Source organism: Gopherus flavomarginatus, chromosome 7, assembly GCF_025201925.1.
Source record: "Gopherus flavomarginatus isolate rGopFla2 chromosome 7, rGopFla2.mat.asm, whole genome shotgun sequence".
In the NCBI taxonomy this organism is placed as follows: domain Eukaryota; kingdom Metazoa; phylum Chordata; order Testudines; family Testudinidae; genus Gopherus; species Gopherus flavomarginatus.
This window is the reverse complement of record NC_066623.1, coordinates 13,876,451-13,904,007: the sequence shown is the minus strand read 5'-3', so window position 1 is coordinate 13,904,007 and position 27,557 is coordinate 13,876,451. Positions and strand designations below refer to the sequence as shown.

At 40.9% G+C, this 27,557-nt stretch overlaps 1 protein-coding gene across 1 annotated transcript in view; it reads right to left on the bottom strand.

Annotated features, from left to right (window-relative positions):
* The window catches only part of FSTL4 (follistatin like 4), a 728,839-nt gene that overhangs the window by 13,207 nt on the left and 688,075 nt on the right, over positions 1 to 27,557 (bottom strand). Inside the window, 6 exon segments of the mRNA XM_050962627.1 lie at positions 1,002 to 1,109; positions 1,731 to 1,880; positions 6,982 to 7,100; positions 12,178 to 12,204; positions 14,056 to 14,190; positions 15,149 to 15,310. Of these exon segments, the coding sequence (XP_050818584.1) occupies positions 1,002 to 1,109; positions 1,731 to 1,880; positions 6,982 to 7,100; positions 12,178 to 12,204; positions 14,056 to 14,190; positions 15,149 to 15,310 (701 nt within the window).

Genomic DNA, 27,557 nt, shown 5'->3' with positions numbered 1-27,557 from the left:
GGTCCATGACAGAGACTCAAGATTTGGGAAAGAAGTGAAATAAAATCAGCAGAATTCAAAGAAAATAAGCAGCATCTTAATGGACCAGCAGAAAACTTAGCCCCACACTATATAAAGCTGAATAGCTAATTGTTTTTAATATCCTATCTAGCCTTCCTTGATGTTAAAAAGAAGAAACAGGCTTGTTCAGATGCAGGCACATGATTGGCCAAAGAGTTCTGAAGGAACTATAAAACTACAGTACAGTGTATTTTTATATATAGTGCCTTTTCCACACAATACCACAAAATGCTTTGCATTCTTATCTCATCCTCCTTTACAGTGGAGAGGCAGAGGCATGCATCCTGTGCTGGGCTAATTCTGCACCTCTTCTAGGGCTGGTTTGGCACAGATCAGAGCTGGCTTAGGGCCATCCAGCCCAGATAAAATGATCCCTATGGCCTGTTATACTAAAAGGAAATACCCAGGGTGTAAGAACGTCGGTGGCACCGCTGCCCAGCTCAAACTTGCTCCCTGCTCCAAGGGATCCTGCTATATGGGTCATGAGCTGGCTTAGTTGGTTCTGTGCCTGCTGTCGAGACCACCTAGATCAGAGGGATATCCTTTACAGCTGCCTTACAACCACTTTGTGCCAGTGCTGTTTTAAAGGAGGCGCTGATCAGGCAGCAAAAATCACTATGAGCTTTGTTTGTTTGTATTTTTCTTAGTTACCCCAGCTCTTTCTGCATGCATTTGTGGCATTTGGCGCTGACATCAGTCTTAAAAACAAAATGGACAATGGTAACAACACACTCCCACTACTGGTTTACAACATATTCTCTGCTTTGTGCCTGACAGTGGCTCAAAACCAGATTCAACTGTAAGAGAGATGAGGGAGAAATAATGCACAATGACTATGCAACTAAAGACCAGCTTAAATTCAAGACAGAAAGTGTTATCAGTAGCCAATGGTGCTGCTAAGAGAAAGAGAGGGGAAAATGTTAACTTTACACAACACTTACCTGCAGCGTTGGATGGGACTTCTGCATGTTCCCCCAGCTAAGGACCCAGACTTGGTCATGTGATTTATCATAATGTAATTTGGCTGGTAGGGGGTCAACATCCATAGACTTCAAAGAAACAAATATTTGTATTGATATTTAGTGAAGTAAACGTGGCTTGTGAACATTATTTATGTTAACATTTGTTTACAAAGATTACTGTGAACGTTACCCTAAAATCCATTATCCACCTCCACCACCCCACTTTAGGAAGATGGAGGCACAAAGTTGTGTAATTAGCTGAAAAAAATCACACTGTGACTCAGTGACAGAGCCAGAAATAGAAATTATGTATCCTGATTCCAGTCCCCTGATCTGGCTAAGCAGACAACACTCCATCTCATACCACAACTTCTATCTACAGGGGCCAATTTCTGTTACACCTGGGCAATCTGGTTATAACTGAGGTCACAAACTGACCCAGTAAGTGTAGGTGAGAAATACTTTCTAGGTAGCTGCAAACATGACTGCAGACGTCATCCTAGGACTATGAGAATCATGCCATCAAGCAGTTTTTTTGAGAATGAGGTTATAGCATGGCAAATGACACAGTATACCCCGATGAGAGTGAAAATAGTACATCTGTCCGACACATGAGCTAGATCACAGGTTCACTGGGTAGGGACCTAATTCTTTAGCATATCAAAGCCTCTTTGCCATCACTGAATAAATAGCTCTCCTGGTAAGTACCTGCATGACTTTCTGTGTCTGGATATCCATGATCATTAATCTGTTTTGCTTGGGCTGTGTCACATAAATATACTTGTCTCTGACATTGACAGCTGAAGCCCAGAGGCAAGACTGAAGAGGTCCACCTTCAACTTTAGGACAGATCTCTTCCTGAAAGAGAGAAGAATAGGTTTAATTTGTGCAAGTTAGGGGCTATGCTCTAAGCAGCCTGCACTTTAGCCTGGAATTGTAGAACAAAAAAGTCCGTGGGGACTATTGTATGCCTAAATTATTTCCCCCTTCCAACTTTTTACCTGGAGAACATGAAATAATTATTGTATTAGGTAGCACACTGTAGTCTGGATCTATCCCAGTGAGATTAAGCAACTGGAGCTTGCTGCAAGCTCCCATTTATATTCAAATAACCATGATACTGCACAGAACAGAATCTTTTCAAGTATCCCTTGATACAAGAGGACTTAAGTGCTGTCAACATTTATTAGCAATATAAATCTCATTTTGGGTTTAAAACACAGTGACTTATGTTTTAGTGAATTATTGCACTGCTTTGTTCCTATAGCCTTCATTCTCAGTTTTAGGAAATCTTGCTCTCAGGTCCTTGTGCATTTAGAGTAGCAGCAGAAGAGTCCAATAGTCTCCTTAACTCCAACCTGGAAACATCTTGCATTTTATAAAAGTATCATATAGTGTGGGCTTGATCTTGTTGACCTTATCCACATCTGGGTCTTTTGTTGAAGCCTGTGGGACTACACATCATTAGAGCGAGCACGATCTGTTCTTTGCTATATTGTCTGTAATGCTGCTTCTCCATGTAGTGGCCCAACATTTTTCAGGTATTGGTACAGTCTTCAGTAATGCCATAGATGTTGCCTGCAATCTGCTTGCAGACCGGAGATTCCCCAGACTCTTAATAAACCTACATGATACCAGATGAGCAAATATGGAGAATCTTTCCACTAGAAGATGAAAGGCTGATATTGCAGCCAGAAGGACCTTGGGTTGATAACCCAAATTTCTTTAGATCCAACAGATAATCCAGGATGACTGAAAGGGGCACCAAATCAGGCAGAAGGCAGCAACACCATCATCAATGGAAGAATCTATTTCATTTCTGCAGGTAAGTAGTGCAGGTTGACTTCTTTCTACTGTTCGGTACTACCTGCTGTACTTCCGTAGAGCAGGAAGAGTCTAGCAACATGAGCCATGCCCTGAGGCGGAGAACCACTAGGCTGGGAAGAAGCACATAACCTGCATCCTGTGACAGGAGATGAGGAATGGCTGTGAGCTTGAATGACAGTTGGACACACAGGTGAAGCAGGTAAAGGTACCAAGCTTGTCTTAGCCAGGTCAGTGCTATTAGAATAACTCTGGCTCTGTCCTGCCTGATATTGTTTATCACCTTTAATATCAGTAACATTGGTGTAAACACATAGACCAGATAGTTCTTCCAAGATAGAAGAAAGGCCTCTCCCAAGGAGTGGTGGCTCAGACCCTCTCTTGAGCAGAAAAGAGGACACTGCCTGTTCCTGGAGGTGGTGAAGCAATCCACCTCTGGAAGTCCTCATTTTAGGAATATGCTGGGGAGAACTTGAGTGTCTAGCTCCCATTTGTAGACCTGCAAGAGGTGTCTGCTGAGGACATTGGCTGTGGTGTTCTGAATACCTCAGAGACAGACCACTGAGATTCGGATCTGATGAGCTATGCACCAGTTCCATAGTTTCATGACTTCAGGGCACAGAGAAGGAGATCTTCCTGCTCCCTGTTTGCTGATATAGAATGTGCAGGATACATTGTCCGTCATGACCCTGATTGATTTGCCCCTTATGAGGGCAGGAAATGAAGGTAAGCCCCGACAGCCTCAAATGCCAACAGACTGATGTGGAGACTGGTTTCTTGAGTTGTCCATCTGCCTTGATTCGTGCAGGTACTGAGGTGGGCTCCGCATCCCAACAGTGATGCATCTGTCATTAAAGTCACTGATGGGGCTGGCTGACAGAAAGGAACATCTGCACAGATGTTGAGTTGGTTCTTCCACCGGTCTAAGGAGTTTCTTACTTGTAGAGGAACTGTCACCTATGTGTACAAGGTGTCTCTGACTGGACAATAAATTGTTCTAAACCACCCCTAGAATTTCCTCATTAGCAGTCTGAGTTTAATCTCCCTGTTTTTCCTTCCCCTGGATTTGAGGGCCAGGCAGAAGTTGCACTTCTGGGAGATGTGGGATTCCTGCAAGGAATGAACACACTTAAGTGTGGCTGTCACTCACAGGTATAGTCTCTTGGCAGGAGAGGCAAAGTGTGAAACCTGGCAAGCCAGGCATGCTCTATCAGGAAAAAATAAGTCTCCCCAAGAAGAAAAGGAGTAAAACAATCTTCTCACTATTTGTCTAACTATAAAATTATCTAACCACTAGAGAAATGTTACAAAAGCCAATGCATGCTCCAGGTAGACATGGTAGAGTTCTCAGACTGAGGTGACCGAGAAGGAACTGATGGTGGTTCACCTGCACCCCCCTATATAGCTTCGGCAATTGGCATGAGGAGGCATAAGGCACATGTATGGGCTGAACAGACACTGCTAACTGAACATCTCTGAATAAGGGCTTCACAAGCAGCAAAGAATCCTGTGGCACCTTATAGACTAACAGACGTTTTGGAGCATGAGCTTTCGTGGGTGAATACCCACTTCCTCAGATGCATGTAATGGAAATATCCAGGGGCAGGGATATATATGTGTGCTAGCAAGCAAGCTAGAGATAACGAGGTCAGTTCAATCAGGGAGGATGAGGCCCTGTTCTAGCAGTTGAGGTGTGAAAACCAAGAGAGGAGAAACTGGTTCTGTAATTGGCAAGCCATTCACAGTCTTTGTTCAATCCTGAGCTGATGGTGTCAAATTTGCAGATGAACTGAAGCTCAGCAGTTTCTCTTTGAAGTCTGGTCCTGAAGTTTTTTTGCTGCAGGATGGCCACCTTAAGGTCTGCTATAGTGTGGCCAGGGAGGTTGAAGTGCTCTCCTACAGGTTTTTGTATATTGCCATTCCTAATGTCTGATTTGTGTCCATTTATCCTTTTCCGTAGAGACTGTCCAGTTTGGCCGATGTACATAGCAGAGGGGCATTGCTGGCATATGATGGCGTATATTACATTGGTGGATGTGCAGGTGAATGAACCAGTGATGGTGTGGCTGATCTGGTTAGGTCCTGTGATGGTGTCGCTGGTGTAGATATGTGGGCAGAGTTGGCATCGAGGTTTGTTGCATGGATTGGTTCCTGAGCTAGAGTTATTATGGTGTGGTGTGCAGTTACTGGTGAGAATATGTTTCAGGTTGGCAGGTTGTCTGTGGGCAAGGATTGGCCTGCCACACAAGGCCTGTGAAAGTGTGGGATCATTGTCCAGGATGGGTTGTAGATCCTTGATGATGCGTTGGAGGGGTTTTAGCTGGGGGCTGTATGTGATGGCCAGTGGAGTCCTATTGGTTTCTCTCTTGGGTTTGTCTTGCAGTAGGAGGCTTCTGGGTACACGTCTGGCTCTGTTGATCTGTTTCCTTATTTCCTCGTGCGGGTATTGTAGTTTTGAGAATGCTTGGTGGAGATTTTGTAGGTGTTGGTCTCTGTCTGAGGGGTCAGAGCAGATGCGGTTGTACCTCAGTGCTTGGCTGTAGACAATGGATCGTGTGATGTGCCCGGGATGGAAGCTGGAGGCATGAAGGTAGGTATAGCGGTCGGTGGGTTTTCGATATAGGGTGGTGTTAATGTGACCATCACTTATTTGCACAGTGGTGTCAAGAAAGTGGACCTCCCGTGTAGATTGGTCCAGGCTGAGGTTGATGGTGGGGTGGAAGCTGTTGAAATCATGGTAGAATTTTTCCAGAGTCTCCTTCCCATGGGTCCAGATGATGAAGATGTCATCAATGTAGCGTAGGTAGAGAAGGGGTGTGAGTGGACGAGAGCTGAGGAAGCGTTGTTCCAGGTCGGCCATGAAGATATTGGCATATTGTGGGGCCATGCGGGTGCCCATAGCAGTGCCACTGATCTGGAGATATATATTGTCATCAAATTTGAAATAGTTGTGTGTAAGTATAAAGGCACAGAGCTCAGCAGCCAGTTGTGCTGTGGCATCATCAGGGATAGTGTTCCTGACAGCTTGTATTCCATCTGTGTGTGGGATGTTTGTGTAGAGAGCCTCTACATCCATGGTGGCTAGGATGGTGTTTTCTGGGAGGTCACCAATGCATTGTAGTTTCCTCAGGAAATCAGTGGTATCGCGGAGATAGCTGGGAGTGCTGGTGGCATAGGGTCTGAGTAGAGAGTCCATATATCCAGACAGTCCTTCAGTGAGAGTGCCAATGCCCGAGATGATGGGGTGTCCAGGATTTCCGGGTTTGTGGATCTTGGGTAGTAGATAGAATAACCCTGGTCGGGGCTCTAGGGGTATGTAGATTTCTTCTGGTGTTAGTGTAGGGAGTGTCCTGAGTAGATGCTGTAGTTTCTTAGTGTATTCCTCAGTGGGATCTGAGGGAAGTGGCCTGTAGAATTTGGTATTGGAGAGTTGTCTGGCTGCCTCCTTTTGATAGTCAGATGCATATGGACCTGAAGTGCAGCACCCATAGGGACTTGAAGAAGAACTACATTGAACAAGTACTGTGGAAGTACCAACCCTTTCATAGATTTAGGCCCAAAGCTCAGTATTTCCTGGGTGCAACTGTGACAGGGATTGCAAAGCAGCTGGTTGTGGCTCCCTGATTCCTGAGCCATATCTCAAGTGGTCATCTGCCAGCTAAGAATACACAGAACACAATACTATTCCAGTTGCATGCCCTGTCCTGCCACCAACATTCCCTCACCCACTGCACCCGGAGGCTGTAGAGCATGGGGGGGGGACCATGAAAGCATTTACACCAGAATTACATTGGGGGGGCCACAATGGGGCAGCCCTCAGCAGGGGAGACCTAGTTGCTCTGTGGCCCAGTTCTGATTTGGTAGAATTTTATATCCACTTAGCACAGTTGGAAATGACTATGCAAGGTGTTGGATATTGGCAAGCCAGACCCAAGACACTCTGTGATTCCAAGGCTAAACTTCCTTCACTTTTTGCATGGCCACAAATCCCCGCCTTGCACATCCTCAACTGGACACTTTGTTAATGTAACTTTTCCCACTTACTGTATATCCTCTTCACAAGATCTAGGGAGCACAAGCTGACAGATGACTTGGATACTTCATTACAACAAATCAAAACAAAACAAAAACTTACATAACTTGTAAAAATCCTCTCACTGGGTTTGATATGTCTTTGGATCTCACATTCGTTTGGCTGAATGACTGTGATCCCATCATTGGAAAAGACATAAAACATGTTTCCCACACTTAGGCCTTTAAGAAAAAAAAAATACAAAGCGAAAGAAGCAGAATTTAAAACAACAACAAAACCATATTTCTAGACTTTTTATTTTTGGAAGAACAACAAAAAAATCACTTTACATAAAAACTGGTAATTTGGATGCAGTTGGTGCATTCACAAAATCAAACTTCATGTCATAACGAGGGCTTCAAGGTGTGAGGAAGGAGGTACAGACACATTCAAAAACACATTGCTTTGGTGGCGGCAGTAACAAAGATAGGGATATATCTTGAGGTCTTCCATGCTTATATCTGTCTCAGAATTTGAATGTGTGTGACATTCTAACCGTGCCAGATCATGACTTTTTTCTCTTTCCATTTACACTGGAAATAGCTTGCTAACTGTTATGCAACTGAGAATGAACTGTCAGCTAAAACACACAAACAAAATAACCTCTCAAAGTCACACAGTTACAATTAATTTGACCTTTTGTAATTTGCAAATTGTAAAGATGAATAAAAGCATTGCTTGATTATTTCATGAAATACATTTTAAAAAATCCATCCTGTAGTCTAAAACCATCTGCATGAACCAAAAATAGCCACCAAAACAAATACATTTTTGAAATTTTGCAAACTGTAATTCACAAATGTGGAATATTTCAGCATTGCAATAGCACTTATCTATCAAAACTGGGGCATTCCAGGAGTTTTTGACAAACTGGCTACTTCTCAGTGGATTTCTGTTGTAAGATTATAATTTCACATTTCTGTTGAGCAGAAATGCCCTACAACATTGATCGTTTGATTCTTCTTCAGCTACATGCAAATGCAGAAAATAATATCTTATAAAATGGGTTAGGGAATCTTTTCAAACACTAGAATCAGAAAGATCCAAACACTCTTTAACTTTTTATACCACCTGCTAAATAAATTCTTCCAATGGCCTTTGTTATCTCAGATAATGTTGATAGTGTACTTATCTGCCAAACTTCCATGGAACTGGTGATATAGAATTTTGTTTTTAATAAAATTTGCTCCATAGAAAATAAGGTCCTGATCCTGCAAACACTTAGAAACATGAGCAACTCCACACAACTGGGACTAGTTCTCCGTAGATTACTATCTATAAATCCTATTAGGAATATTCACATCTAAAGTGTTACTCCACATGCATTACGTGCTTCCAGGATTGGTGCCTGAACCATCATAGGAAATTTTTACAGTAAGAACTACATATGATTGGGACTAACACAGTTAGAAAATTTCATAAAATATTTGCTGTATTTATTTAAATGACATTTCAGCATGGGAGAGTATTCCTTAAATCTAAACTATCTTGGTGTCAAATATCTGGCTTCAGAGTACAACTGCATGTAGAGAGACTTTTTAACTTTGGATATGTTTGTTGCTGCACTGAGAATCTGATGCTCTAAGATTAGTCTCTGAACCATATCACAGAAATACCCCAGTTAAGGCATCAAGCGGATACAGGAGCTGTGATCCTTGAAGGTGATGCCATAGTGAGGGATCATGCATTCTGAAAAAAGCATAAATATTGAATTTCCACTCAGACTCTACCTAAGGACTAAGTAGCTTGGTAGGTGCTAAGGGCTAATTTTCCAGAAGTATATTACCAAGTCATTTTGCCCAGGCATTATAGCCAAAATTCCACCTTCACTGCATGCACATAACTCCCTTTTATTTCAATGGGAACTGAGTGTATGTATCGGAGAGCAGAATTTGGCCCTTTGTGCAATAAGTGAATGAATTTGCATATGTAAAATAAGTTTTATTTTAAAAAGTGAAAACATTCATGCAATAAATTATGACAATTGTGGTAGATGCCTGTTATTATCTGCATGCACATTATTAGTGTTATTTTATTTGATGATTTGGTTAAGAATATGAATGCGCTTTCCAGCTTTTAGTAGCCCCTAACAGCAAAAACACTGCTTGATAATGCCTTCAGTTCTGTGCAGATTTGGAGTTACTCTTCCAATTTACTTTAGTTACCTTGCAATGTTTTAACATGATGGTCCTGAATCTACTTCCCCTAAAGTCAGTGTGAGTTTTGTGTCTAACTTCAATGGAAGCAGGACCAGGCACTATTTAAAACATGAAGATGTTTGTTGAAGATAACACTCTTTTCAGGGTTTACAGGGTATTAAATTAAAATGCTCTTATGGTCGGTAATTTTCAATCCAGCTTTTAAACACAAAAGTTACTTTTCACTAGTTAACCCTTGGAGTTCAACTGTCATATCAAAAACATGCACCTCAGTCCTGACTGGCTTACACAGAGTAATGGTCCAATCGGTATCAATGGGGCAATCCATGTAATGGTTTTCCTCATTCTAATCCAAATCGATTGAAGCACTTTAATAGCTAAAACTGGTAATACAAGGCTTTCATGTTTAAATGTATATACAACTATAATTCTGATGATTATTTGTGTGCTCCCCCTGTCCTCCTTTGGCCCAGGCATAAGAAAACTATTCCAGCTTTGAAAATAGTGTGATGATTAATTCTATATCTGAGCCACCCACTCTTCTATCCACTATTTTCACTGTACAAGATACATGCACATAAAAGCATTGATTATTGCATATACTTTCAATTCTGTGTGAAACTGGCTGAGCATGCTATGTGCACTTGTTTCCTGGGTTATAGTTGTGTATATGAAAACTTTTGAAAATATAGCCCTCAACTGCAATTATTTAAACTCTGATTTAAAGCAAAAAGCTTGCTTCATGCAGCACAGCATACAGTAATTAACTCATCATCAGTTTACTACAAAATCTAATTTATTGTAATATGAGAACATGAGAATTTGATCACCTTAATGGATTCAGCTGTACCCATCCTTTTGGTTAATAATGTTTATTAAATCACCAGCTTTAATTTTAACAGGAAGGAAAAATAAATAAAATAAAATGTAAAAAACCAAACCAAACAAAAAGCCCTCTTTCTCATCCAGCCTTTTCTCTTTGCCAAGTTTTATCATACTAAATTGGCTCCTTTCTCTAGAATGAATTTGCAGATCAAATATTTTACAACTTAATTTCTAATATGTAGGGAAAGATTTATATAATCATATTCTAAACACACAGTTATTTCAGGAAATTAATAATACATCTGCTCTCACTAGCACTGTTTCTCCCTCTACATGTTCAGAATTTAATTTAATTTAGAAATGTGCAGGTTTGATTCTGGTCAGTTTACAGTAACTGCACTATATTTAGTAGAACTATTATTCAACTTTACATATTCCTTTAATTCCTTTTCTGTCTATTTATTGCATGTAAAGTTTTCTCACCCCACCCCTTGAGGATCTTTAAGGTAGAACATGGGATACACAGTATATAAACAACCATGCACCATTACATAGGTGAAACTTGACTGATTTAATTCAATAGCAATTTCAGATCTGAGCAAACTATACACTGGAATGGAGCAAATCTAAATGCCCACAGTGCAATCTACATGAAACTCAGCAGTGGAGAAACAATCTCCATCATTGTGTATTACACAGTAGCTGGTGCTGAGTTGGGAATAGGGAAGAACTGTCTCAGGACAATCTGCTCAAGTGAGTGATCCTGCCACTTCTAATGACCCCAAAACTGCTGCTTTTACACGTATGCCATCAGCACTACTGCAGGGAATGGGACAGTGGATACACTCTGGGTGTTCATATGCCAAGATGAAGAACTACAGGTCACTGAAAACTGTCACTTTCCTTATGCCTCTAAAATCCTCAGGGCAAAGCCAAAGAAAAACGAATAGCCCTAAGCCAAGTGATGCAATAGATCCTCTCTTTGCATTGTGTAGAGGACCAGGTGTGAAATGGTCCTTGCACTCTCAGCTAGTAGGATGGAAATATATGCTTTGCCAGATGGCAGAAGGAAAGGATGCTTATGTCAGATACATTAAGGAAATTGCTCAAGAACAATTTATTCACTGGTGAAGACTTGATCCATAATGCTAGTAGGCTAGTGTAATCTAGGCTTCCTTGTGTGGAAGCTGCACAAGTTAAGCCTGCACCCAATGCAACACCAGCTTGTGACTGGACTTTAAAAAAACAACAACCCCAAACAGTCACATCTTTTTAGTAGGTGTTTTATAGTCCAGGGACCAATTTTTCCAGTGGCTTGGAGGCACACATGCAAGACCTCAATAGTGCCCAAATGTCCACATTTGTGCATGCAGTTGGATAAAATATGTTTGTACATATGGAAGCAGCTAAACTGTGAAATATCCAGTTGGGGCACAACTGCTTAGATATTTTTGCATATTCATTTACTGCCATTGTATGTGCAAATCAGTATCTAGATATCTTAATACCCATTTTTGCACATAACTACAGTATATGTACACACAAAATCAAATGAAATGTTGGCCACAAGTGTCTCCTAACTGAGTTTGAGTCCATTAGCTACTTAGGATGCTTTTTCTCTAATTTAGCCTTCAAGTTACAGAAATTTTGACCTTGTGCAGGACACACTATAAATTTGATCAGATTAGAGTTCTTAATTGCCAATTAAAACAAGAAGAAATGAGGCATCCTGTGCCCTGCATCTATTTAAAGGATTGGAGGGAGCAATAATTATTGTTTCACCCAACACATATGAACACAAGCAGTGTGTGTGTGGTTTACATAATAAATATTTGTACATACTATTAAAGAACAGGCAAAGAACAGCATGAACCACATGTTTAAAAATGGAACTTATATTTTTGTCTACATTTATTCATTTGCAGTAAATTGAGATCATAGTTGTTCTGGAAATTCTGTTAAACTATTGATATATACTAAGAATCTGACATTAGATTGCATTAGTGATCGTTTCTGCCAAATCAACAATTTAAAATACATCAGGATCATCTATTATTTATAGAAAAAACATCTAAGGGATTATGTACAGAATTTACATCACGAAAGTGACATCTATTATATGAAGGGTGACTTTTGGACTGCTGGTCTGATATTTAATCTGAAAGCCGTGAGAGCTGATAAAGTTAGTGGCAAGTCAGTGGAGAATGGCCCATTATGGAATTACTGAAGCAGACAAGCACATTATCACTACAACAAAACAACTTTACTGCAGTACCTTCCTCTCGCCACAGTATGTTTGCAACTGCAGCATCAGAAAATTGGGAAAGCCAGAAAATAATCAAGAAAAGAAAAAACATACAATGTCAAAATTTTCATTGCAGCAGTTAACTGAATTAACACTGTGATTTTAAGTGAATTGCTTAATTTGTAAAAACTTCATAGCATTAGTCCAGGCAAAGTATTTGATCTGAATAAAACATCAGGAAAAAAAGACATTTCCAAAGTCAAACTTCTCCTTGTGGGAGAATCCTGCAGTCCTTGCACTGGTAAAATTCCCATTACAATGAATGAGAGTTTTGACTGTACCAAGACTGCAGGGTCAAGCCTTGATGTACAGAATGTTCTCCTGAATGTAATTGTAGGTACAGTACAGACAGTGATTTCCCATACATTTTCATTAAACAAATATAATATCTTTCTGAAGCCTAGAACAGACAGTTATACCAATGAAATGCTTTCCAGTATTTCCTCTGGAAATGTTATGTAACAACACTATATTTTCATTTAGGATTCAAACAACATCCTTAGGTATATTACTTGAATTTCAGTTTGTAATATCTCAAATTATTTCTCAACATAGTATAATTTCCCTTGCCCAAGGGTTCAAGTGAAAATGACAGATATTTGCAAGAATACACAATTCTATTTAATGAACCAAGTATTGCCATGAATGTGTGTATCTATTGTTAACACTAATTCAGAATGTGGTGTATTTTTGAGAGGTGACCTAAGCAGCAGAATCCTGTTTACATATAGCCCTAAAATATCAACCCACGCATGTACAATCTGCAGAACCTTTAGAAGCATCATATGCAGAAGCACTCTGGAGAGTTACTCCAAAGTGGCAACCAATCAGCTCTTCCAATATTGCAATTTCCTGTTGGGTATTGCTAATAACAGTGCTGCGCTCTAACCGAAGACAGTGGCTAAGATTTGGATGGCAAAATATTTGTCTTTGTTATGGAAAATAATCTTAATATTTTAAAAACCTGTTTTGCTTCTTTTCAGCGTGATAGAGGTACACTAAACAATTCAAGCAATCTGAACTGGTAACATCCCTTAAAGTTAAAATTGTTTCACAGATCACTATTCTAGGCATCCAATATTTGGCTATTTTGAGTATTACTTGTCTTGAAAAAGGAAAAGTCTGTACAAACAGACCAATGAAATTTCATTTTTGAAATCAGGCAATCATTAGAAGAAATCTCTGGAGTGTATTCTTTTACATCCAAAAATACACCTCTACCCCGATATAACACGATCTGATATAACACAAATTCGGATATAACACGGTAAAGCAGTGCTCCAGAGGGGGTGGGGCTGCGCTTGGGCAGATCAAAGCAAGTTCAATATAATGCAACTTCACTTACAAAGCAGTACGATTTTTTGGCTTCCGAGGACAGCGTTGTATCGGGGTAGCGGTGTATTAGCAATATAGTAAAGCTATCTATGCTCATATCTCAACACAACCCTAACACACAAAAGACCCTCAACAAGGTGATACAATAAGTCTTCTATCATACTTCATGTGATATCTTCTCAAAATAGAGCCCTGTTCTGTAATCACTATGTGGGCAGAGTTCACACTAGCTTCAATGGGAGTTCCACAGATCGTGAGGAATGATTCCAGGACCGAGTTGTAATTGCAAATGTGTGATGGTTATTTTAGTGGACTAAAGAACACAAAGCAGATTACATTCATGTTAGGCCTCTTCCTGGAAATCCTTACTAAGGCAAAATTCCCATTGAATGTGTTCAGGTACACAGTAATTAAAACCAAAGAGGGGAAGTGGTAACTTCAGCTAAACCACATAGCATTAGAACAAAAATAAATAGTGAGTTCCTAAAAAGATAAAGGAAAAATTAAGCTTACGAGTCTTTCTGGCTGAATCTTCGATGAAAAGAGAAGATATGTCCTCATCCACTCCCACTTCATTTTTAGCAATGCATGTGTAGGCACCGGTGTCTTCATATCGAACATTACTGATATGAAGTTCACTTCCATTTGCTGCAACAAAGACATCCATAAACTGTTCCTCACTGCTGTAACATAGCTGTTCAAATGCCTTAGCTTCCTAAAGAGGCTTCTTATAGGCTTGCAAAGTGAAAATTTTTATCTCTGAATATTTTCCATGTTTAAACTGAGATTTTGAGGAGTTTGTGGATTGCTAGAGGATGGAAGTGTTTTCTTTTCCTAGTGTCAAATACAGATTTCCACAAAGAAATAAAGTGAAATTCCACATCCAAACAGAATGCAACATCTTACTTATTTGCTTCAAGTAAAAATTTGTAAAATTCCCCTTTTTTTGCACAAAATCATACAAATACTACAATTTTTTTCATCAAATCAATGAAAACCTGATTTTTCACCATTTTAGTATAGGATGTTAATGTTTTCTACATAATCCCACCTATTGTGTTGTTCTCCTATAATGCACTATCATTTATCATTTAACTGTGTTAGGTGAGGTCTCGTTTCCTTATATTTAAATTGCAAGTACAATTTACACATGATTCTTCCCTCTGTTAGCTTTTGAAAATGAGGGTCTAAAATTAGCAATGAGAAATAATTTCATTTGCAGATGTTAATCTGAAAAGGGAGCCACCTGAATCAGAGCCTGATTCTCAGTAGGTTGCATCTTGTATAGTCATTTACATCTGTACAAAGTGAATGTAATATATTGCCTTTCTGATTGTTCCTGATTTAAACAATGAGCACAGCAGTGGAGTATCAGGTACACTATGTTTTAACAGAATGCAGTTATCATTTATACCAAGCAACATTGTACTTTATGGGAAAGTCACTGGAGAAAGAGAAAGAAAAAAGAACAGAGGTCATGGAAAATAATTTTCATACTTTTGTGACTGCAAAAGAAAAAGAACATCTATTTTTAGGTGCAACATAAACAATTTGACTCCTTTTTTTTTTTTAACAGTACATACATTTCCCAGAATTCTATCCTTACCTAAGAGTGTTAGTTGTTTGGATAATTTTGGAATGATATCAATACCATTTTTTAGCCAGGTAATTCTGGGATTAGGAATGCCTTCAGCATGACATTTGAGACTTGCGGATACGCCAGGTTCCTGTGCCTGAGTTTCAGGATATACACGAATCACTGGTGGCACTGTGGAAATAAGAAATAAGACTTTAAAGTAACTGGTCATTTGTCATCTTTCTTTGTGCTTTGTAATCCACTGACTTCGATCTCTGTTGTAGAAAAAGCCTGATCCAAAGGATTGTGAAATAAACAACACTCTCTTTTCCATTGTAAACTAGAGTTAAGGTTGCAGTGTAGAAAAATCATTACTGTATTCTATTGACTGAATCAAAACAAAATGTTCCAAAATTAAATTCGGGAGGTTATCCTTGTATCTGATTTTGTAGTCAAATCACCTTTAATTTTTTTCAGTAAGGCTTTAAACCAACTCCGACTGAAGTTATTGGAAAGACTCCCATCAGCTTCAATGAGAGTCGGATTGGGACATAAGGGGATTAGTCATGTGCTTAAAATTAAGCATGTGCTTAAATGCTTTGCTGGCTCAGGGCCTAATGATCTTGCTCTCTAATATAAACTGGAAACATTGCACTGAAATTGGTGGGAGCAGAACTGGATTCTTTGCCTGCACTCATTCAACAAAAGGCACCCAGCTATTCAATATTTTTAATTATTAAGAATGCATAGCAATAAAATAGCTTAAATGTTTACTACATATGATTCTGAGCAAGTAGGATATGTATAAATTATTTATTTAGTTGGAAGGTCTCCAAATGTGACAATTTCTTGCCGGAAGCATTTATGTATTGATCGGCAGAACTACTAATTATATAACAATTTCAAACAAGTTAATTGATTTTCAGTCATGTTCCGATCATTGCTCAATTCAACAAATCTTAATATTACCCATTAACCATTTTTAACTATCTACTCTGGTATGTTTAAATAGTTTAAAATAATTCATAAGTGTTTTTAAGTTTGTTTTTATTCAGTGTACTATTCTTACTCTTACTATTTAAATACATTTCAATTTAATGCTTGTGAAAGTTGCCAGGGTAACAGAATTACAGAACTGAAGTCTTAAGTCCGCTACTTACAACAAATGAAAGCCATTTAAAATTATATATTTGCTCACCATTACCATATGATTTCCACAGATACCTCCTATTTTTGACTATAAAGAAATACTGCGGTATTTCATACACCACACTGTGTAAAAATTGTTGGCAAATAGTGACTTTTGAATGGAGACAATAGGCGAACCATGGATACCATTCATCTGGATTGTTCAACCAATGTACCTCAGTCCTGACCTAAAGAGGTGATTAATCAAAAACTGCAAAAATAATTGTAAAGATATTAGGCCCATTAAATCTTTGGTCTTTCAGCTGAAATTCCCAATTTTAATTGTGTGGGCCAGATATTCAAAGGTATTCAGGCATTTATAGATGCAGATAGACACCTACAGGGATTTTTGAAAGCACCTAAGCAGGTGAGGTGCTTAACTACCATTGAAATCAATGGTGTGTGTGTGTAGACGTCTGTCCATTAGGAACTGGACTAAGACCACTAACTTTTAGGTAGGCCACTGAAAAGGTCAAAACTTTCATTCCCTGGTAACCTATGTTAGATTCACTCCAGCAGCCTAGAAGTGAACAGTTCCATATCCCATTACCAAGCTGTGGAGATAAGAGTCTTTGTAGTATTTATGACTTCAGTAACTGTGATTATAGCTTCAATAACCTGATCAGAAAGCCACATAACAAGCGCCACCAGTCTATTACACTGCCAAAGGTAACTCCCCCAGTTGACAGATCATGTTTTCTTACAGTGGGGGAAAGGAGAAGATTTCTATGGCTTGTTCTTACACCTAAGAAATAGTTCCTGCTACGTAGCAAAGAACTAAGCCCCCTTCTCACCAGATTTGAGAGAGTATTTCTTTGGAGGAGATGTGAAATTCTGTTTTTACTGGCTATGTTTCAAAGTCTGAAGTAGCACTTGCAGAGGGGGTTGTGGGGATCTCAGGGAAGAGAAAGAAGGCATGTTCATTTGGAAGAAACAACACCATTTCCTGAAGGACACAGAACATAGGAAAATGCGAGGATGTGAAAAGAATAGACTACAGAAGACTGAAGGATAATAGCAAATGATGGTACAATATAACGTGTCCCAGAACAAGAATTCCCTTTCTCCCCCACATTCTCAGGAGGATAGAAAGTTGTAATGTGAAAAGGGAAATTTCTTCTATAAAGGAAAGAATATTATATTATTTGCCAACAGGAAACTGCATATACAGTAGTTTCGATGAAGCAATCTAAAACAGAGTCTGTGTAAAATCCTACAGTGTACAGTACCCATTGCCAGATTCCTGACACCAACACTCCCAAAGGGGTGTGAACTAGGAGATTTGGCAATGTTCAATGGCTGTTCTTAATCACAGAAGTGTACACTGCACCTTTTTCCAGAAAGTAAAAGTACTGGTACACAGGAATGCTGCTTGCATCTGCCCCATGCATCCAGAATGCACAAGAGCACCATCACTACGCCATTGCAGCTCTCCTCACAGTGCTCCAAAGAGAAACAAGGGCAAAGTTTGTCCCTTAGTACTTTATTATATAGTACTGCAGACCCTATAACAAACATAAGGGTTGGGCTATCAGTTTGGTATGGAGAAGAGAAGGATCAAGATTTTCTTACTTATCGTGCTCACTGGTTTTTCTAGTCACATCTTGACAACACAGAGGAGATCAAACACAGACTGCCCCACATTTCATTATACTGATTTGAATCAACAGAATGTTTGCAGTCATCTCCAAAATAAGGGACATAAGATATTGGAGGTTGCTGGCTTGAAAATCAGTAGATGAAAATGTTCCAGTTCTATGAGTCTGTGAATCAGGTGCAAAGACTTGTGTATTTAACATTTCAAAAATGTGTCAAAATTAATTCATTGCTAATGCTCGGCTGTCGATAGAATTTGTAAGGCAGTAACCAATGAAACGGTCAAATTTCTGTCCGTTTTTCAGTTAGGAAATTTTGGGAATCAATGAAGTAACAGTTTAAAGACTCGCAATGCAGTAGAATGCATAGGCCCCAAGATGATAAAAGTACCTTCATCTAACAGCTGGTATAAAAAGAAACGCTACCAAACTAACCTTATCTACAGCTTGCGAGGGTGCTTGATATCTGTCTTGGGGTAGTTCTAGTAATTAAGTTCAACAACATGCTCCTTAAAGCTTCTTTTTGATGAGCATAACTAGTGAGAGAAGATTCCATTCTCTCTCCCTTGTCTACTGGGTACCTAAAATAGGTATTGAGTTAGCACCTCTGGGTAATCTTTTGAATGGAGTCAGACATGACAGCAAGGCTTCAAGTTTGTTTTTATGGCTTTGAAAAAGACTGTTCAGTGACCAGAGGCAATGAAGAAAAAAACACTCCAGAATTTCCAACAAAGGAATGTCTTTAGAGTCTACCTATGCATTAGATATTTAGATTCGTTTTATTTCCTATTCATAAAAAAAGCACAATGCACCATTAGTGTCCTGTCATCCATGGCAATAAGTAACACAAACCACAAGTACTTTTAACCAGACTGACAAGCTTAGTTTCTAACCCTGCCAAGTCTACCAATCATAGTCTGTCTAGAGATATAAAAACCAGATTGATTAGATTTCATATTTCAAGAGAGCTGTGTGTAGAGGCTACTATCAGAATCAATTAACATTATAAGAGTGCAATTCCTAAACAAATGGACATATTGGCATTTTGACTTAATCCTCCTTCCATTAAAGTCAATGGCAAAGCTCCCATTGGCTTCAGGGGGTGTAGGATCAAGCCATGGGATAGGAAAGATACATATTTTATAATATATTGTAAATTATGATGGCTTTTTTTTAGCCCATTTCCTGCTCAAATGGCCTTTTAACTGCTCAAAGGATACTGCTGTGATAGGGATCTCCAAGCATGACTGATGATTTAAGATTTTATTTTGGCATGGCAATTGCTGGATTTTTTTTTTGTTGATGTTGTTTACTGCGAAGCCTTAAGGTTAGATGAAGGCACACTACTTAACAAAGCTGAGATTTACTGGTATCATCAGTAGGCTGTGAGCCAGAAACTCCTGAGCTCCCACCCCAGTCTTGATATCAATTCTCTCTGTAGCTTTCGAAAAACCTTTAAAGTTCTCTGATTCTATGTATTTCACCTGTGGGGACATGATCACCTTACTGAACTTTTATGAAGACCTGGAGTGCAGTGTTTGTTTCATGGAGACACACAAAGGGTAACATTTTCAAAAGAGCCAAAGTGATTTAGGAGCTTAAATCCCATTTTCAAAAGCATCTATGGAGCCTAAGTCCCACTGACAGTCCATGGGATTTGTTTTGATTCCAAAGCATTAGATTTTCTAAGGTATTTAGCCTCCATGCAGATAGTTGCCTACTCGGACTTTCAAAAGCACCTAACTGTTAACTGACACCCAAGCATTTTGAAAACCCCATTAGGCACCAATCTTCTTTATCAGGTGCCTAAATGCCTTTGAAAATCTGCCCTTTAGAAGCCTGAGTTTCACTGAAAGTCAATGATATTTAAACTCTTAGTTACCTCACCTCTGAAAACAAGACTTTTGCTCCCAAGTCTGCTAAATGTAGAAATGGTGAGCAAAAAAAAACCTTTAAAAATCTGGGCCTAAGTCACTTTTGAAAATGGGACTTGGACTTCTAAGTCATTGAGGTGCATGGGAAAATTTTACCCTAAATCTAGTGGTGCTGTCTCAAGCAATCATTCTTTAACACTTTTAGTTATCACTCACAAAAGCTGTGTAGCTTGGTTAGGTGTCATTTTACTGTATTGTACTACATCATTCTGGAATTGATCTAGTTCCCATTTAAGTTAATGACAAAACTCTCACTGATTTCAAGGGTTCATATTCAAGCCCTCTATGAACGGGGTACTAATTAACAAAGCAGAGGTTACTTGGAGCTTCCTATTTCTTCATGTTGCTTACTTGGATTCAAGGCATTCACGTACTTTATTAGCAGCCGGAGACTAGAATAGATTTACATTGCCAAATGTAGCCACTAGGTATCCTAGACACTGAATCAATGTAGTGCACTAAAACTGGCTTAATTTGAAATTATGGCCTGCTGCACATCTTTCTCAGACTAGTTAATAAGGGAATCACATTACTCTCTCACCTTCAAAATAGAGAGCATCTACTCCTGCTTTCTCCCCACACCTTGCTTCCTCTTCCTCTATTTTAACTTTTATTGCCTTTCTCTTGTCATATCATAATTCATTATACAGGCAAGTCATTATGTGCAACTGTCTTATGATACCTGGTAAACTACAGACTGCACTTCAGTTTGGGGTGAAAGTAACTTAAAGGACTTACTGGTACGCCGGAGTCCTGAGTGAGGGCGTGGCCTCAACCGGAAGAGGTGGGGCCTTTCAAGATTAAAAGGCCCCGGGGCTCTGGCTGTGGCTGTGAGCCCCAGGGCCTTTAAATCACCCTGGAGCTACCAGCTGCAGAGGCGCCTGGGGGCCCCAGGGCTCAGGGGCGAATTAAAGGGCCCAGGGCTCTGGCCGCCGCAGAGCTCTGGGCCCTTTAAATCATAGCCCGAACATGGCGGCTGGAGCTCCGGTGGGGATTTAAAGGGTCCGGGGCTCCTCACGGTGGCCAGAGCACCGGGCCCTTTAAATCCCTGCCCGAGCCCAGCTGCCAGAGCTTTGGTGGTGCTTTAAAGGGCCCGGGAATCCCCGCAGCAGCCAGAGCTCTGAGCCCTTTAAATCCCCTCCCGAGCCCGGCTGCCGGAGCTCCGGCAGCGCTTTAAGGGCCAGGGGCTCCCAGCAGTGGCTGGAGCCCTGGGCCCTTTAAATCACCACCACGGAAGCCGGTCTAGTCCGGCACGGCGTATTGGCTCTTGCTGATACGCAGTACCAGACTCTACCAGCTTACTTTCACCTCTGCTTCTATTGTCCTTGCTACAAATTAGTACTGTCCAGGTAAGCACATGTGTTCTTAGACTTGCAAAGATATCAGCTTAAGACTTTGGAATATGTGGACTATTGTTTGCTTTGTGAATATATATCTCCAAAATTATACCATGTCTACAGCCAAAGGCAACATAAAAATGCCATTACATTAAATAAAGTTGTAAAGGAACAGGACTCATGCAATAGAGAGATTAGCTAAATAGACTTGTCTGCAGAGGGCCTGATTCTGCCATCCTTACTCATGCCATCTTACATTGTGGGTAGACCCATTCATTTCTGCAGAAGAGCTCCCAATAATAAGGTGCAAGTCACTATGAATAAGGATGACCAAATCAAGCCACAAAGCAATACATTGTTGCTATAGTATATGCATGCTTTAGTGATTATTTTAATTAATGGATTAGTCATTCCTCAGATGTTTTAATTCTTTCAGTTCACAAATGAAAGGGATTTGCAGCCCTCTCTCTTTTCAGTTAAATGCCACATAACAAAACATTGCAATGTTCAAAACATGTCTCCACTGCTGGCAAATTCTCCTAGAGGAGCCTCATAATTGAGCTGCAGATCCAGCTACCTATGGAAACTGTATTCAAGGAACACATTATTATGAGTTATGCTGATGTTTTCCAGAGCACAGGAACAAAGGAAAATTATTCTCTACACTCAGCGGTCTCTTGGTTTGCAAATTATCAGTTTTTATAGCTGATTATAATTTTACAAGAGTCTTTATCCGCAGCAAATCTTTTCGTTAGAAATGATGAACTGCTTTTTCTCCCACTAAACTCAATGTATACAGTACAGAATTTTCATGTGATTTCAGCAAATGGAAGAGAAAAAACATCTCCAAGTATTCTTCCTATCAAAGATATATTTGCAAGGACAATGAGGATGGATTTGTTTTCATTTTAGATCCTTGCACTATCTGTCTTTCAACATGTTCATTTCTTCATAAGACCTTAGGAACAAGCTAGTATATGCATATTTGCTCTCTGCTTTTGCCACTGCTATACAAATCATGAGATTTAAATCTTAGTTTTGGTCTCAGCACACACACATCAGATCACAAGTTACATATGCCACATAGCCACTACATATGGTGTTGGGATTTTGTGGCAGGTGCCTTTGTCCTTGTGGCATAAAGGATGCTAGCTGACATTATTTATCCAGGTCTGCATTTTCTTCCTTGTACTAGCTTTCTTATGCATACACATCAAAAACTAGCATCAGACTTTATTTACATTTCACTGTTAATAAACTCTTTGACCATGTCATCAATGGTATTTCTAAACATACAAGCAAGTCCATATTCCTCTTCTTAGCATATATGCAATGTGTCTCAGGTAGAATGTGACCAGGATTCATCTGTGAATTTGGTCTGCTGGTTGGATCATTAGCTTCCTTGGTCTGGGTCATGTACCATTGGGGAGTGAGATGTGAATGCTGATCCATGCCCCCCAAGTCATATTAATACTGGATATGTGGAATGCTAACCCAGGGATCGGCAAACTTTGGCACGTGACCTATCAGGGAAATCCACTGGCGGGCCAGGACGGTTTGTTTACCTGCAGCATCCCCAGGTTTGGCCAATCATGGCTCCCACTGGCCGTGCTTCACCGTTCTAGGCCAATGGGGGCTGCAGGAAGCAGCGGCCAGCACATCCCTCAGCCCGTGCCGCTTCCCACAACCCCTACTGGCCTGGAATAGTGAACTGTGACCAGTGAGAGCTGCGATCAGCCAAACCTGCAGATGCTACAGGTAAACAAACAGTCCTGGCCTTCCAGCGGATTTCCCTGATAAGCTGCATGCCAAAGGTTGCCGATCCCTATGCTAACCATATACCAGGCTTGATGTTCCCTATGAAAGGGGACTCTTAGTCTAAACAGGAAGTCAGGACATGTGGGTTTCATTCCTGGCTCTGCCACTAGTTTTCTGTTTGACCCTGAGTAAGTCATTCAATTTTTTTGTGCCCTCTTTCTGCCTACGTAAAATGGCGACAATGCTTACTAACTCACAGGTATGCATCTTCATTCATTAATGCCTGTGAAGTGCTCTGAGATCCTTGGGAATCATTTACAGAACTGCAAAGTTATGAAACTGTTAGCCTGCACTCAGGGGCTGAAGTTAAGAAAAATGCAGATAAACCTTTTACTGAGGTCCCCAAGCCTCTGATTACAAAAACAAGATGACAAAGGCCCAAATCCACCATGATCTTCAAAAGCCCTGTAGGGTGCTACCTAACCCTGGAGTTTTCTACATTTCTGCTATTAAAGTTCCTGAGGTGCTTAGGGTTTCTGCCTCTGGGTATGTGCACTGCTGCCTTTGTTCTGATGGCTGAGGCCTAAGCCCCAGCAGGATCCTCAAAGTAGGTGATACTAGATGTTGCTCTTCCTATCTTGCCTGAGGGCCCTCACCCAATAAGCGTTCTCTGAGCATGCATAACTCCAGACAAAATGGGGTGATGATGGTGGTGTGTGTCTGTGTGTGTGCGGGGGGATAGAATAGGACTCCCTTATAATCTCTAACCCAATGGTTAAGGCACTCATCCAGGATATGGAACTATGGGATATTCTGAGGTGGGCTTCTCTCACTCCTGTTGAAGCTGTTCCATTAATAAACAAACATGCATTGAGCCAGAGAGAGACTGAGACTGACTCATTAGTCCTGTGGCAAAGGCACCCACTGGGAAGGCAGGAAACTCAAACTGAAATCCTTTCTCATCATCAGGCAGAGGGGAGAATTCTACTGGGGTGCCTGCATCCCAGGTGAGTGGTCTTACCACTGGAATAAAGGTTATAAGGGAGCCCCCCCAACCCTAGTCTGTATGGAGTTAAGTTTGCCTCTGCTGCTCTTGCAAGACACAGCTTAGGCACCAGACCTCCAGGAGAGGGTTCATGGCTCTGGAACTCAAGAGAAAATAGGCACTTCCCTCCAGCTCAAACTTAGGTACCTAATTTCTTAGGCATGGGGATGGGGTTTAGGAGGACACATATCTCTCCTCAGCATTTGCTATTGGCTGTCTCAGGTTGCTCCCCATCTGAAGTGTTGGCTTTGGTGGATCCCATTCTTCGACAACTCTCTTTCCCTATGCCTAATCCAGGGTTCGTGGAATCCACTGGGTGCCTAAGCAGCTAAAATCTGGATGTTGCAATGCTGAGCATTACAGCCTCTAAGTCCCTTTGTGGATTTGTGACAAGAACACTAACGTCTTTGAAGTATGGTAGGGTCAACAGGAACAACAAACATGCCTAACTGCATGCTGCAAAGCCATAGAACCATTAAAATATCTTACGGCTGAAGCTTCCTGTAATGGAAGTATATGTGTGGTGTGACATTAGAGGCAAAACAAAATTAACTGACCTAATGAAGTAGAAAGCCAATCAAATAATTCAAAGAAAGGCCGGAGGAAACAAGTTTTTCTTGCTTTTGCTCATATATGTTTGGATAGAAAGGGAAACACTGTGTTACAATTAGCAGTAATGTGAAACTAAACCTATGTTTATTCTAAGATTCAAATGAGATTCTGGAAAAGATCTTTGTCTTCAAACAGTGACACTCTTTCTAGAATGCAGCCACCTTCACTGTGACAAAAAGGAAACTAGTGTGAACAGTTTATTAATGTGGTTAGATGAAATGAAACCTTTCCACAAGTGGATTTTCAATAAATGAGATTATCCTGTAATACATTTAATCAACAGAGATCAGCCCCAAACTAAACCCTGCATGTGAACAACATTTAACTCAGGGAGATGTTTGGATCTGGATTAGGATCTGAATTTCATGCTTCATACCTATCTTTAACCTAATCAATATGGCATCACATGGCAATGTTACATTCCTAAAAGAGACAAAGGCGATTCCTGAAGTTAATCAGAAGATCGGTGTTTCTGGTTGGATGAAGCATATACCAGGGCCAAAGTCATTTCCTTGTATAAAATTAAGTGGAGGAAAAGAATGGAGGAAATATGTTTTGAAAACTGGAACTGAGCGTGCTTATCATTGTGTACAGTTGTAACTATGCATTTAGAAGTGTTGCAAATATATGTGCCAAGATGTGATGGGGGAGGTGATACATCAACACATAATTAAGTAGGAAAGCAATGACTGACAGACTGCAAAGGAAAGAAAGAATACAAAAACTGGCCTGGCATGTTAATCGTGGAATGATTTAGAGTAGCAGAGCAGAACTTAAGTTTGTTCCTTTCTTTATTGCTTGCTGATATTTCCAAATGAGATCTGAAAGATGACATGCAGGCCTGTCAAATATACTAAATACCGCATGTGCCCTTGAAGAAACAACTTCATCCTCCCCTGCTTCCAGTCTGCTAATAGTATTACCAGCTGCTGCTTTAGGCAGGTACTGAAGAGATTACCACCTTTCTTTTCATTAGGATCCTTCAGAACCCTCTGCTTTTTCACAAAATGTGCTGCTTTATCAATAATCCTAATCCAGACTAACAAAGACCAACCACACAGCGCTATTACATTACATTTGCTTATTCAAACCCCATCAACCCAGAGCATAAATTGGAGGGCATTGTTTTTCCACTTAATTTAGCTTCAGTCAAAATACTGTTTAGGAGAGTATCAATAATAGTCTTAGAAAATACCTTAAAAATGGTCATTAAACCTGGGGAGGATGAGGAACGTTTCTTCTTTGTCTACTTATAGTTAAATGCATCTTCACTGCTTAAATAAACCAGATGTGTTGTAAAGCATTCAGTTGCAATATACTGAGGCCAAATACATTGCAGTCCCTGTCTACCATGGTTTTCTCAAAAAGAACACACTTCATATTTCTGAGCTACTACCTCTTTGGTATATCATCTGTAAGGGGTTGGGTTTTGTAATAGGAAAAATGTCAGTGGTTCATATAATCCCGTCGGGCTGCATTGTGGTCATCAGTAGAGTCAGTTGCACAAATTCCAGATAAATATTTTTCTCATTGGAATTTGCTGATTTGTCAAAAATCAAAATGTTCCATGGGGACAGTTTAATTTTGATTAAATTCCGATGGAACCCAGGTTGGGTTATGGTAGAAACTGGCCTGTCAGGCAGCTTTTCCTTCCAGCTTGTCTGCCTAAGTCTTTGGCAGCCTGTGGCTCCTTGGAAGCCCACACTTTCAGGGTCCCTGTGTCCCATGAGGGACTGCCCCAGACTCAAGGCTCCATTGCTTTTCATGGAGAAATTCCAAGATTTGGGATTATTTTCCCAAACTGGGACAAAACCAAATTTCAGAATATCAAAATCCTCTATGGAATGGAATTGTCTTTCTCTGCCTAACTTTAGTGCACTGGAGTTGTGGTAGGAGGGTGCAGGGAGCTACCATGAAGAGTTTAAGTCAGTGGTTTTCAAACTTTTTTACTGGGGACCCAGTTGAAGAAAATTGTTGATGCCCACAACTCATTGGAGGTGGAGATGAGGGATTTGGGATGTGGGAGGGGCTCAGGGCTGCGGCAGGTTGGGGTCCGGGGGTGAGGACTGTGGGGTGGGGCCGGGAAGGAGAGGTTCAGGGTGTGGGAGGGGGCTCTGGGCTGGGGCAGGGTGTTTGGGTGCGGGGGGGTGGGATCAGGGCTCTGGACTAGAGCTGCAGCTCTGGGGTGAGGCTGGGGATAAGGGGTTTGGGGTACAGGAAGGGGCTCTGGGTTTGTGGGAGCTCAGGGCTGGGGCAGGGGATTGGGGCCTTACCTCTGCCAGCTCCCAGTCAGTGGTGCAGCGGGGGTTCAGACCCAGGTTTTCCACCTGTTCTGGCACTGTGGACCGCACTGCGCCCCGGAAGCGGCCAGCAGCGGGTCTGGCTCCTAGGCAGAGGTGTGAAAGCGGCTCTGCACAGCTCTCACCTGCAGGCACCGCCCCTGCCAGCTCCCATTGGCCAGGAACCGGCCAATGGGAGTGCAGAGTTGTTGCTCAGTGTGCTCGCAGCGCATGGAGGCCTGTGGCCCTTCTGCTTAGGAGCCGGACCCACTGCTGTCTGCTTCCAGGGCACAGCGCGGTGTCATAACAGGTAGGGACTACTAGTTTTTACTGGCTGGCCACTAGGGTCCCTGGGTGCTGAGCAAGGCAAACCAGTGCCTTGCATTCTGCAATCCAGTACTGGGTCGCAATCCGAAGTTTTAAAACCTCTGGTTTAGATAGGTACATATACGACATCACTGTCATATCACTGTCATATTTGACTGCTTCTAACATTCCCTCCAAAGGTGTGCAATCATTTGGGTGGTGAGAGCAATCAAGAGTCAAGCCTCCTACCTCCTACCTATGTGTTTCACCGTAAGCAGCAGCAGTGGGAATCACATGCTATCCTCTTCTGAAGCACTCCTGTTGCTGAGTGCAGTACCCTGGCACTCCTAAGCCATTCTGCCTGCAAGTATCCATGCAGGCAGAA